The sequence below is a fragment of the Syngnathus leptorhynchus genome, chromosome 6 (assembly GCF_054491065.1).
Source record: "Syngnathus leptorhynchus isolate UIUO chromosome 6, UIUO_Slep, whole genome shotgun sequence".
In the NCBI taxonomy this organism is placed as follows: domain Eukaryota; kingdom Metazoa; phylum Chordata; class Actinopteri; order Syngnathiformes; family Syngnathidae; genus Syngnathus; species Syngnathus leptorhynchus.
In genome coordinates this window covers 9,101,211-9,115,704 of record NC_141200.1, presented here as the reverse complement: position 1 = coordinate 9,115,704, position 14,494 = coordinate 9,101,211, and the positions used below count along the sequence as shown (strand labels likewise).

The 14,494-nt window shown below is 39.0% G+C and overlaps 1 protein-coding gene across 1 annotated transcript in view; it reads left to right on the top strand.

The window, feature by feature from the left end:
• tmtc2b (transmembrane O-mannosyltransferase targeting cadherins 2b) overlaps positions 1 to 5,858 on the top strand; it is a 62,135-nt gene extending 56,277 nt beyond the window's left edge. The window contains exons 11-12 of the mRNA XM_085915047.1: positions 1,633 to 1,696; positions 3,493 to 5,858. Coding sequence (XP_085771173.1) covers positions 1,633 to 1,696; positions 3,493 to 3,672 — 244 coding nt within the window. The 3' untranslated portion in view covers positions 3,673 to 5,858. The remainder of the gene's footprint in view (positions 1 to 1,632; positions 1,697 to 3,492) is intronic.
• Positions 5,859 to 14,494: the final 8,636 nt, after the last annotated feature.

Below are 14,494 nucleotides of genomic sequence, written 5' to 3'. Positions count from 1 at the left end.
TCTATGTTTAGTCGAATGGTGAATTTAAAGAATGATGGGATGACTGTGATTTTAAGTCCATCTGCCATTTAGCTCAATCAATAACATTACCACGCTTGAAGTTTTGTGATTTGTTCATGCCTTGGGGAGATAAACTGTCTGCAAAACAAGATGTCCCAACAACATCAGTTATCCAGCAGTTCATTTGTCTCTTTTTCTTCTTATTCTTTACTTAAGGTTTAAATAAAGGATTTCGTATGTTTGGAAACCACCCCTCTCGTGCATTCCTCTGTTCACTACAGCTTGGCAGACTTACAAGGCTCCTGAGCTCTTTTGGTAGCTTTCCAGTTGATTTCTGCCAGACAGAGTGATGGGTTGAAGAAGAAATCATCACCCTTTTCAAAAATCAGTTTCTAAATAATGGCAAACAAACATATGGTTGTGGTTAGATGGAAAACTCACCCATTTATAACAATCTAGCATGTCTGCCTGCTCCTGTCTGGATTGCTCTATCGCGGACATTCTTTTTGAAAAATGCTTGCACGTTAGTTTATTGCTTGGCCGTGGTAAAGCAACCTTATCTTAAATCTACAGCATGCTCACTTTCGTCATCGTTAGCACACTTTAAAAAAGTATGATTCATTTCGTTTCCATTTTAGGCCAATAATATGCTTCCATTTTTGTGGGAGCAGTTTGGTGAAGGCACTTTTTTGTTCCAGCATGACCCCAGCTAACAAAGCATCTATGGATGAGTTTGACCGACATGACATAAGCCCCGATTTGAGCAATGATCTTCTGGTAGAATGAACAAACATTTGTTGGTTTTCCCCCATTTTTAAGGTATTTTGGCCAGATGTGCTTCTTCCATCCAAATAGCTTAAAATTGCAGATTTTACTTCACTGTAATCAGACACATAACATTAGGTTATTATTTTTTCTTTTTTTCCAAGCACAAAACCAAACATCCATCACTGTTGATTTTTATGGAAAACTGATGATTGTTAATGTCAAATGCCCTTTTACCTAGAATGTTAAATAACCAGTGAGCTTATAATAGACCACAAGAGCCAACATGAAAGCTGGCCTTCTTTGATCATGAGAGAAAAAGGAGCTCCACCAGCAGCCACTTGTGCCCTGCTGTCCTTGACTTTGTCAAAATAGCCCATTTCAATGGAGCAATTGTTACCATCAGTGAAAATAAGGCAGTTGGCCTTTGTAATTTGTGCTTCAGCAGACTTTTAGCAACAAGACAAATGGCGTAACAGTGACAACGTAATATTAGGCATCAGCTGATAAGGAAAAGGTTCAAAAGTTTAAAACTAAAAACATGAATTTACAGTGTAAGCATCACTGGTCCCACAGTTTGCTGTAAAGTTGTATTCCGGCCTTCGAGACTCAATTAACAAAAAAGTGTCTGCATTGTCCTACTCAGATGAGATGTTATCAAAGCAAGAATCCAATCATGTAGAAAGATGTTATTAAATGAGAAATAATTCAGGTGAATGAATCGGGTATTGTCTTCCCTCATGTTGTCCACTCCATTATTTTTTCAGTGACACCCATACAAACCATAAACAGCAGGTTGAAGCCTTCCTTTGTGTATGTTCACAATAAAGATCCATAATAATTGCTTCTTTCTGTTTCCTTTTTTAGGCAAGCCAGCCTGAATGTAGCAGCTGAGAAATATTACGGGCAAGCAGCGAGCCTGAGACCCAACGTAAGTACATCCTATGGCAAATCACGAGTATTACCATTCCAGCTGGGTTATCACATACTGTTCAATGTGCCTTCATTATCAGTGAATCTCTGCAAAATTAGGGATTTTGCTCAGACTGGAAGTTTATTGGTCCATTACCAGCTTCAAAAGCAAACACTGATGCTAAATACACCTGGACTACAAAGAGAGGGGTTGAGTAGGAATATTTAGTCCATATTGAGAGGAAACCATTTCAGATTCTTAATGATAAAATTTGTAAGTGTAAAGAAGACAAGGATTATAAGAATGACAAGATCACGAGTGTACCCCATCTTGTTAACGCGTCAGTGTTTCTTGACTTTGTATTAAAAACCAATGTCTGCAGGACAATTCCCTCCATATAAAGTCATGCCTTTGCCTCTCGCGAGGCAAGTTTAGTCATATCTGATGCTTGCTTTGCATGGCTCTTCATCTCCCCTTTGATGTGCCCTATCTCATCATGGGATTCTTTATCTTAATAGCTACCTGCACTATTTGAGCCAAATATTGCCCAACTGAATTTCACACTCGGACTTTACATGGAACACATGTTGCTGTACAGAGCAGGCTAATGTGCTGCACATCTGGCTCTGCCTTTGCTGCTTATATGACGGTTTTGGGGGGAGGATTGGGAGGTAAGAGTGGTTGCAGAGCTGCAGGAAATGAGGAAAAAAAATGAAGGCTTTTTGACAAGGGACATTTGCGGAGTACCGCATGTGCTGCTACAGGGCAAGAGGAAAATGCAGGAGTATGGATATAAATCAGACGTCTTACTCCTATGAATGATACAGAGCGCGGAAGATTTTTGGCTGAGCTTTGCTTAAAGGTTTTACCTTTGAATTGAGGAGGAATTTAACTCAACTTAACTTTTTCCGTTATCTTTGAAAGAAAAAAAAATCCGTAGTTGGTAAATTCGTGTGTGCGTGTGCGTTTGTGTGTGTGTGTGTGTGTGTGTGTGTGTGTGTGTGTGTGTGTGTGTGTGTGTGTGTGTGTGTGTGTATATATACATACATACATACACACACACACACACACACACACACACACACACACACACACACACACACACACACACGTACACACACTTATTATTATTATTATTATTATTATTATTATTATGTTAAAGCTTCTATATATCTTGGTTAAACAGACCTGAGACCTAGCAAATTTTAGCGTTTAATTCATCTGCCAGAAAGACTTTTCCTAACTCTTTTAGCAGCTTCCGGAGTTCAAAGCGCACCACCACTGAAGTGCACTGCTTTCACCAGCATTGCTGCAAACAGAGAATCGCTAGTTTACAAAAGCAAAGTCAGCTTTGCCAACTTAGCGTACCTGCATGTATGTCAAAAGCAGGATTTCTCCTGATGCACTGGTTTGTCCTAGTTTCCTCTTTCAATTGCTGACACAAAGTCTGAATAGGGTCCTCGGGTGCTGCACAGTTGCCACTCACAGCTCATCAACAATGTTATCTAGAGGCAACCATGAACCTGGTCAGTGGTATCCCAACTGTGCAAAGACAGATCCTTGATGAAAAGCTCTTCAAGTGACCTATGGATTTAAGACTGGTGAAAAAATGTTCACCTTTCAACAGAAAGTTACACCAAACACCCTGTCAAGATAACAAAGTAGTGCCATGAGGACAACTCTGATACTCCAAGACTGTCCCTGAGGGGCCCAGACATGAACCCAATATGGCATATCTGCAGAGATATGAAAATGGCGCTCCTCCATAACCATGCACACTTGCATCCGAAATCTCCTCTGTTGTTGTCTTTTAGTATCCTGCAGCCTTGATGAATTTGGGAGCAATCCTCCACCTCAATGGGAAACTTCAAGAAGCTGAAGCTAATTACCTCCGAGCGCTGCGCCTCAAACCGGATGACACCATCACCCAGTCCAATTTGCGAAAACTGTGGAACATCATGGAGAAACAAGGCCTCAAGACCACGAGCCCTTAAGCTCCTGTGGACTGCCTCCTTGGCGAACAGATGACACTCATGCTCAGCTTGTTGACATGAAAGAGACTCAGGGAGGATGTTTGCAAATACAGAGAGGTCTTGACGGTGCTTCGGCGCCCATGTCACGGCTCCTGCACAGACCTTAACTTTTGACAAAAATGTCCCAAGTTTGGTGTGATTGTAGCCCCTTTTTTCTAACAAGAGCACTTGAAATGAAGGTGGGAAGGAGCTTCCATCCTGAAACATTGGCAAAGAATTTCAAGGAATGAGATGAAGGTATTTTCTATCACCTTTTAATGAATAAAATAATCTGTCAGTAAGACCGTACGGTATTCAGAATGCCACCGAATACATCAATAACCAGTAAAAGATTAGATTAAATTTGAAAGGAAATATAAAGAAATAAGGTAGCTGGAATATTTGAGACTTGAAAAGGGAATTAATTTATTTGCTCTAGCAGCACAACAAAGGCCTCAAGCGTTTAAGAAAGTACGATATTTGTCGCCAATTACAGTTTACACACTTGGCCTGAAAATGGAAAGAAGAGAAAGAACTTGAACCTGTGATATTTATTATGCCTTCTGAGACTTTTTCTAACTGGTGCAAGTGTCTTCTCGTCACTTCTACGGGAATGAAGATTTTGTGGAACAAGTAGGAAGCTATCAATGGGAAAGAAAATTACCTTCCTATGGAAGTTGTAAACAATTTAAGGACTGGTATGGGAGTGTGGGTGTCACCACTTCTCATACATGTCACACGCTTTTATTTAATACGTCAATGAGTGAAGGAGATATTCTAGCCAAATACAAAATCTATCTATAGCCATGCTGACCTTTTCTACATTTAAGAATGCAAAGACTGAAGACATGTTTTTATCCCTGTTTTTGCATTGCACTAAACTAATTTGATGTGTTTTCATAAAATGAATCCTAATATATACCCAAAGTGTGTATTTTAAAAATAAAAAAATAAATAAATAAATAAATAAAAAAACGTAGTCCGGCAAAGAGTGAGAGATATGTTAGTTTGCCTCACTACATTTTTTTTCTCCTCTTTCTGGTGTTAGTCTCAATGTGTCATGTTGTACATTTTGTGTCATTAACATAGTTGCTGTTGTCAGCCTAAATTAAGTGAAAACGCAACTTCTGGAGATGAAGACAATGTACAGAATTGGTGATGTTTACGAGTTGTGATCATTAAAGAAGCCACTTTTTTTTTTTTTTTTTTTTTTTTACTGCATCCCACCAGGTGCATTAGTGCAATTCGTTTTCCAATTTCAAAACAATACTTCAGGAAATTGCAAAGAAAAAACAACAAATAATAACATGCCCTTTGGACACACCAGCCAGAACAAGACATGTTAATAGACAACAATAAGAGAACAAAGTGTTTTTTTTTATTTTTGCCATGTTGGCCACAGAGACACAATTGATTGCACCTTGAGTCAAGTAGGTACCGTGCAGTGGAAAGTGGCCATTACTTTGTAAGTTATTGTGTTGTGTTACCACAGCAGCGGAACCAGCTGGCACTGTGTTTTACATGCTTAATGAAGAAAGTGTTTGTGTTTTCTTACATGGATTAAGTCTCGACATTCATTTGAAGTACGACTTTGATAAATAGTGCAGTTTTGAATGTGGTATCTGAACTTGCTCATGTCTCTTTGGTGATTAGTCACGCGTGTAATACCGGTACAGTACATTTCCATTCACATTCCTTCCCAAATTCAGACACTCCACAATGTGTGTTTCAGTGTTACGTAGTGTGTTTTTCAGCAAACTGCTAATTGCTTGAGTCAAGTGTCCCACTCTGTGTCTCAGCTCAGGAATCTCAAGCAGTGCATTGTTGCAGAAACAATTCTTCACAGAGCTAAATTATAGATTTATTTTTGAAAGCTGTTGTATATAATATTGATATTTGTACTTTTTTCTTTTTTTTTTTTTTTAAATGTTGGAACAGAACTTTTCCCTGATGTTGCTTTTCTTTCCCCTAATAAATCTATGCTATCATGCATTTGAATGGATTTGTTTGCTTTTGGGTCCAACTTACACCAGGTTTGTAATTAAGTGATATTTCACACCCGCTTTCTTGTATTTGTCTGCCAAAATTACTTGGGTAGTCCTGTAGGCTGTGCAACAGCTTTTACACCGCATTTAAGACTGCCTCCATTGCAAATTTGTTAAAGCCTGTCATAAAAATAATGGTAATGGATCTCCTCAGCTTTGATCTCTGTGCATCAAAGAAGACATGTAAACATTTCCATGTGTGGAGGGTAGCACATATCCACATATGGCGTACAGTATAGTCCAGGTACGACCTTATGGCGCTGCTTGTACTTCCTGTTGTAGAATACACAGAAGCTGCTTAAACTGTCCAGTGGCAGTTGTGTTCTGTATTAGAGAAATGTGTGTTTACTTGCGGTTTGACATTTCCCAGAATAAATGTAAAAGCAGGTGAAGAATGAGTCCCGATGTATAAATAATGCAGACGCTTCGCGACCCAACAGAGGACAAAAAAAAATCATGAGGAATGAATGATGTAGATCTTGTGTTTCTGTTTTCACGTTGAGAAACGGAACACCAATAAAAGGTTCACTATTACCATTACAACACTAAATGAGGATTATATTTTTGAATATAGAACATTACTTTCACTAAACAATTTAATTCGAAAACACATTTTTCATGGTCCCTCACCTTACGTGGACCTAGGAACTCTTAATGGCCTACAGTAGTTCCACAAATGGTGGTCTAAGTTTTTATTGTTGCACACTTCATACACTTCAACACATCCTCATTAAAATGTATTTTTCCCCTCAGGGAAAAGCAATGGAATTTTTTTGTCCACAGAAATCATGTTTGCTTCTTATTAGTTTAGCAATAGGTGCCACAGTAATTTCTATTTTCTGTTGTTTAAAAGCAAGAAAATGTTCACCCTCATGTGCCTCACTACTTAGTCCAACAGATGTTACCAATAGAGGTTTGCTATAGCACACTTTGAATTGAAGCAATTATGATAAATCAAGGATCATTGATAACATCCCTTCAGCAGAAATTTCTCAGGTTTGACCATCTAAAGAAGTGTTGATGCACAAATGTCTTGAAAAATGACATCTGGGCACTTCTTATAAATGTAGTATTTTGTCTTCAAAAAGAATTACATTAACCGTGCAAAGTCTTAACTGAAACTATGCAGCAGTCAAAGTTCAACCAAAGGTTAGAAACCCAAAAGGGATTTTTTTCACAGCTGTAAGCCTACTTGTGGATTTTCATGAGTTGAGTATAAGAAAGATTAACTTGTACAATATCTCCTTGTTTACCAACACTGGCTACCACAGTGAGAGTATGATCTTGCACAGGGATCTACAAAGTTGATCCAAAGAATATGATATAGTATGATCTTGCACAGGGATCTACAAAGTTGATCCAAAGAAGGAGTTTGGCACAACCGAGATTCACAGATCTCTCGGGATGGCCACACCTGAAGATTTATAGAACGCTATTACCAGCATAACCCTTGAGGCCCTCTGAACACTTTTTTTGCAGCTGGTCCAGTGCATAACACCATGTCAGGACTGATTAGTTCCAGAGACAGCGAAGGGGATGTGAACATCCAAAAGTGTGCTGTCAAAACAACAAGCGCTTCTCCAGACAGCTGGCTTTCCATTCAGGATCTCAAATGCCATTGCATGCACATTAGGAAAAACACTAGTATGGGACCATTCCGATATGTTCGACTGGTTCGAACGCAATCCACAGAAGGTTCACGTTCCTTTGAGGAAGACTTGAAGATCCTCATTGTGATGTGAAGAAATGACTCATCTGACCTGTAAGGGGTCTTTTCGGGTGATTTAACACACTGACAGCAACCGTGCTCATGAGTAGATTGCCTCCACATTACGCCACAATAAATCAAATTTAGCTTCTATAGTTGAAATGTATGTTTCCCTTGCAAATATATACTTGAATAAATCATACAATGTGATTAGTTATTACTACAGCATATTTTCTCCAGTACGTAATGAGCATAATTTACATGTGGATTCTTGCTATTAGCTTGCATACAGTAAGCTTTTGGTTGACCTATTTTAATGTGATGTATATCTAGCTTTCTGTGTTTATACTATTATATTGTGCTGAGTGCTGCAGGAGATATTACTAGTAGAAAACCTACGGCTTGTCATTTTCATTGGCCACGTCGAGGGAATTGTTGGGTAGGACAACAGAAAAAAAGGACATAAAAAAAGTCGACATACCATTTTATACTTCATGGGGCTTCACATTAATATCTATTCCAGTTGGTGCAACAGAATTTTTGTACTGTCAACCTTGAATTTTATTTGCAATACATGACTTTTGTGGTTCATATCGTCTTGTTTTATTTTTGTAGTTTATAATATCTGGGTTGTTTTTTTAGCCAAGTATGTCAATGTGTCTATTGCTTTGCTTTTCTGTTTGCCACCACCTAAATCATAATAATTTAAGTACAAATGTAATCGCTGCCGTCTTTACTAACAGCTTAATTTCCCTTGTTCCCACTTGTTGTATTTTATCCCCGGAAACATATGAACCCACTTGTTAGAAATGCTACATTTTACTGTGTTATGTATTTATTGTGTCACTTTTATGAGTTGTCCTCATGCTAGGACATAAAAGTGCAATTGCAATGAAGGACTTCATATTTTAACTGTCCAAACCTTGAATGTGTGGTTTGATCAAGAAACCGCACACCTTACATAAGGCTTCACCACAGGAGCGTTCGTGTCTCGCTCTTGATTAAGCTCATTATCTTGCTATAGAGACTTCTTGCTGCGAGTAAGACGAGTGCCGCAAATCAAGCGTTTTTTTTTTTTTGGTATGGACTCCCCTCAAGCTATAGTGTTATTTCTCCTCAAAGCTGAGAGACTTGCTGATTAAGTTCCTCAGAGAGCCATTAGAGCTGGCGACCTGTCCCACTCAGACACCGGCTGCATCAATCATGCAAATCCAGGAGGTGGACACCCCAGTCAGGTCTGCCAGGGCCTTATTACACCCCGATGCGAGACACCAGTAAAACGTTAACCACTCCGGACACTTTCTTTGAAAAAGTCCTCCAACAACAGAAATGGGACACCATTCTTGAGCATGGAGTGAGCCATAGGCCTCATATCAGGGAGGTTTGGTTAGTCAAGTGTGACACACACACACACGCACGCACGCACGCACGCACGCACGCACACCCACACACACACACACACACACACACACACACACACACACACACACACACACACACACACACACACACACACACACACTTTTTTAGTTGTGCCCCCAAAGCTTATCTCCCTGTAGTAGCTGTGACTGGACAGGCTGTTATTCTAGCTTTGACACTGGCACAGGACATTCTTTAGGACACACAAGAGGGCTCATGACAGGTCGAATAAAAGTTTTTGATAGAAGATCAATAAATGGTTGTTAAATTTGCTGTGTTGCTTCAATACAACTCAAGTTAAAGAATTAGAATGAATGAGAATTGTTTTTTCCCTTCCCATGAATGCTGCTATAATAAAAACCTGAATTGCTCAAGTTAAACGTATTTTAGGTCACAAAAAGAACAGGATGTTCCAAATATAATAGTTTGGATCTAGTCGATGGCAAATGGATAATTTGGTGTTTTACTTTTGCGGCATCACCCGACTCGGTGATTTGGTTATTTTCTGCTTCACACTGTCAACACATGTCTCTGTATTTTGGTGCGTTTCAGCCTTAATATTGTCCTTTGCTGTGTTTCATATGTGATATAATCAGACAAAAGCTTACTTTCCTTTTTCCACACATAAATGAAACAAAACAACGAGCTCCAGGACAAAGAACCCCATTATGTGGTTTTCATTGTGCTCGGTAATGGCCAGCAGTAGGTCTTGACCCACAAAGCAGCTCTTTTTATTTGGAGGAAACACAAGGCGTCATAAAGACAAGACTGATGATGCTTTCAATGGCTGCCTGACAAAATACATGCATAACAAATGCACTTGAATGAGACTGGAAATGATTGATTTTGCCAATTAGGCAAATCACTCACTCGCATAAAACAAACTCAATAGTGTGGACACTGGCTGCAAGACCTTTGGCCAGACAAGCATGTCCAGTGGTCTGTGAGTACTGACAAATTTTCCAGGCTATTAAATGCTCACCAGTTTCCTGGAATTCCCAGAAGATCATAAATAACTGTTGGGTCATCACCTTGAACTTAATACATCAACAGAAATGACCCTTCAAATGAACATCTGTGGGCCACATTGGACTGACTTGCTGATTAGCACTAAGTGCTAATGTACTGCAAGTGGGATTTGAAGCTACCTGGCCTTTACAGCAGATATGCAAAACCTAAGATAACAAGCAAAAAAAGAAACTTTTTTTTTTTTTGCCACAGTAATTTGGGAATTATTAACTATTTTTATGGCCACGTTTGAGCCTTAAAATACAAACACGAACAAAAATATTTTCTTTGTACAGTGATAAACCCGTGCCAAGGGTTTTATCGAACATTTACTGGAGTAAAAATGCAAATAAATCAATGTTTGGTATGCCAATGTGGAGTTTTGTTTTTGACTGGCAAACTCTGGCAACTCAGTTACTTGGAAATCAAAATTCTGTGGCATTATGGGAAAAAAATGTGGAATGGATATCATGCACTGCCTGCAGAACAACAAAAAAACATAAAAATACTAATAAAGAATGTTTGCCCCGCTAGAACGTTAAACCAGCATTTACCTAGTTGATGCAGCTTTCTCCAGCCTGCCTATGTGTGACATTTTGGCCATATGCCGCTTTGTAGATTCCAAAACAAACAGTCGCTTCAGTCTTGATATTTCCATCATTCAGCGTTCTGGATGATATTTGTTATAGAGGCAGTTGTGACACCAAGCTCAGCACAGCAGTACAAATGTTATTTGAGCAGGAGTGATGTTTGCTACCATCCTCTACGATTCTTTGCCGGTTACGAGCCAACATACAGTGCTGTTATAATCCCTAAAGTTTAAGACTTGAACCAATTTGTTTAGGTTGACAAAATATTGAATTGGTGCTGGTAGATGCTCTTTATCCCACATGATTATACCTCGTCTCCAAAGAATTTCCTAGCTGACTTTTGGTAGGTCTAACTTGGCCTTCATACATAACTTTATGGCCCCATGTTAAATTGTTTTGAGGTGGTGTTTATGCGAGGCATGTGAGCGTAGCATTTGTTTATGAAGTCCTGGGGCATCTTAACATATTTAAAACCAGTCTTAGCTCAAGTGGAGACTGTAAATATAAAAAAGTTTTAAAGACATTTGGGGTCTGAGATAAAAATAGGACACTAACCTCTTGAGAATATTTAGGAATTAACAAGTGCTGTTGTGGTCTGAAAATTTGGTGCTTACATAATACGTACATATGTTCCAGATGGTTCTATTTCCAGCTGATATGCTCCAAAAGAAAGCTTGCTAGACTTTGTCATCCCTCAGAGTGCTGCTTATTCAGCACCTGTCTGCCCTATGTTAACTGACATCATCAAAAATATCACACGCTTCCATCTGCGTCCGATCACGAGCATCCTCTCTATGAATAGCTTCTTTCACAGCATGTGCACTTTTTGATAAACAATCCCAAAAGGTCCGCACGAGTGGAACGAACTGACAACATATGAAAAAAAAAAAAGGTCTGCTTTAATAATCAGGTTCAACAGATGTCCATGGCTTTGCACCAAGCAGGGGAAATAAATGCATCTTATCTGAGCCCAAAAAACTCCCAGTGGGCTGGATGCTTCATTTGTGATGAGCATTAAACCAGTGGAATGGATCTTCTTTGCTAAAGCTCATTTTTATCATACCAAACATATAGTTGAGGATGTGGTCGATGGTCAAGATTCATCAGTGTTAGATGTATCAGTATTTCAGTATAGCCTGTGATTGGTGTGGCGTATATCAGTGAGAAAGCACTACGACAGACTGTTGGGATGAATGTCGCTCCGGCTCATAATTCTTGAGCTAATGGACATAGTAATGTAAACATGTCAGTGCCACTGACGCTTCAAATGTAAAACGGATGAGTTGGAGAAAGCTTGCACCAAGTTTTCTCCGTTACATAAATACAACGTAATGACAAGCCTGGCTGTGGTGTGCTAATATTATTTCACAGGACATTAACCCTCCGTGTGTGGCGCATGTATGAAAATACGTGACATTTCTCTAATATGCTGAGGCTGGAGTTTTCATACTTGTTCTAGATTCATACGACATGAATCAAAGGACCTGATTATGTTTTTCCCGAGTGGCCCTGTTTAGATTTAGATTCCAACCATGGAAGCGGGAAAAAAAAGTGTATGTAGTGTTTTTTTTATTTTATTTTATTTTTTATTTTTTTATTGCAATTAAGCTCAAAGAATGGACAAAGTTGATGAATCATTTACTGTGCGTGAATAATATGACACATTATTTGATTTAAATGAAAAAAGTTATTATAGTATTCAGGAAATCTAGTTATCCTTTTCTATACCACTTATCCTGTTAATGGACACAGGGATCCGAACCCCATAAAGTATAGTGCAGCCCACTGTCAATTCCCATTAAATGTACCGAACTTAAAACGATCACAAAAATTTGACAGAGGCACTAAATCAGAATTTTTTTGACCTTCTGTGTTAATCCTGACATGATGGCACTGAGCTGCTTTGTCTCACCCCCTCCTCTTCAGGCCCGCCTGTTTGATTGCTCTAGTCCATAATGTTAGGCCATGTATTTTTTTCCTGTCGAGTTTAGTTTTTTGGTTTGAACACTACTCCACCCTTTTGAAAAGGTATTTATAATATATTAATACTCATAATAAAGACCACTTTGGGTCAAAGCCCCCATGTGTATTCTTTGTTACATCCTTTATGCCATTACATAAAAGTGATGATACAATATGTCACCAAAGAGTTAAAAAGAATGATAAATTGTGTTCTGTGGTTTTCAATGGTGTTATGGTTTTCCACCACACCTTGTTAAAATGTTTTGAAAGGCACACTTTTATAACATTCATCACAGAATCCAAAACAAGCACCCAAAGCTTTTAGTGTACTGTTTTTACTTTTCCATGCGTGCTCCCATGTGGGCATTGCTCATTTGAAACGCATTTGTGCGTCTCGCCTGTCGGCGTTTGATACTACGCAGAAGACTGTATGACAAACTCAGAGCCAATGTGAATAATTTTACCTCTCAAAATGTCAACCTCATAAGACTATTTTGTTTATTTAAAAAATTGCCACATCTGGTGTTTCAGACAAGCATTACAATCTTGGGATCATTTGCGAATATGTGGTCAACTAAGGGATTAGGAAATATTTTTTGCTGTTGCAGGAAAATTAGTGGAAATTAATAAAGCAGCTTGATTTTTCCTTTTCTTGTTTTAAATTGCTCTACCTTTTCTCAGCTGGTCAGCGTACTTTGTGTTGTGTATATAGAAACCAGGTGTCACCTACCATTGGGTAAAGTATTTACCAGTCATTTCACTACGGGGTCTTGTCCAGACCTTTAAAGAAATGTTCTGTTGTTCCAGCGAGAATCATTTTCTTGCTCAATATCTATTATTACATTTAGCCAAGAGCGGACAAGGATATTATCGCACATTTTAATCTTCTTAGGAAGGCTTTGGCATGTTTTCTTGCAGTCTGTTATTGATACTGCAAACATGTTGAGAGCCAGTGTGAGGTGACAAATATTCCAAATGGTAAAACCCAGAGCAAACTCGATACAAATTAAGATATCAAACAGGCTTTATGAAACCAAAAGAGCACTTAAGGTTGATATACAATTCTAAATAAATAAAAAAAACTCCACTTATGCCATCATATCAACCTCACAAATCTGCTGTCCATGTGACTTAGCAAGACCCCAAAAATTCATGAATAAAAAGTGAATACATTTTTATACCACTCCTTTTTGTGCTTTGAATTTGAATTCGATGCAAATCAAGTTGTAACAGTTGAAATTCAACAAATTCCCTTTCTGTTTCCTGAATAACACCTGTGAAAAGTACACTGCCTTTTCACTTGGTTTAAATAAAACCACTTTTCACACTTGTCATTCGGTTGCCAATTCAAGACCAAGCCCACACTTCTAAACACACATTCAGTCAACCATTTCACATAGTCTTCTCTTGTTTCAGAGCAAAACCTGGCAGGATTTCTGTGAGAGGGTCCTCATTATTGGAGAAGAGAGCAGTTTCGGAATGGTTCTTCAAACCCAAGTTTAGAAACCAGCGAACCGCTTTGCTCGCAGAGATACAATCGACCTTGGAGTGTCCCTGTGGGGGGGAACACTAAAGCTGAATAATGCAGCTGAGTGTGGGAAGAAAAGTGTAATAACTTTCACCTGAATGCCTCCACTCCACCAAACACCATAGATTTGTCATTCACAGGCGTCGTACCCCCCATGTATTCAGAGGAGAAGCCCCACAGGGATCTTGCACTAATAAGGAAGCAGGCACTCATTACAAACCTCGGCATGTGGAGTCTTTCTCTTAACTAGGACCAGCCACCATCTCTTTCAAAGAGTGAAAGGGATTCCCACTTAATGATGCAATTATGCTAATAACAGACCGCAAAGACGCTTGGGTGCCCGCTTCTTCTCCTACTGAAGAAAATGGAACTATGTACATTTCAGATCCATCATTATAGATTAGCCTGCGTTCTGTATAGTGGGGTGATGGTGACGTTATCTAAGAGAAGATTGTAGCGAGGCTTTGCACAGCCAACAGATTCTGTGACATTTCTGTTGCACCCAGTCTATATTAAGAATCATATTGACTTGATGGTTCACATT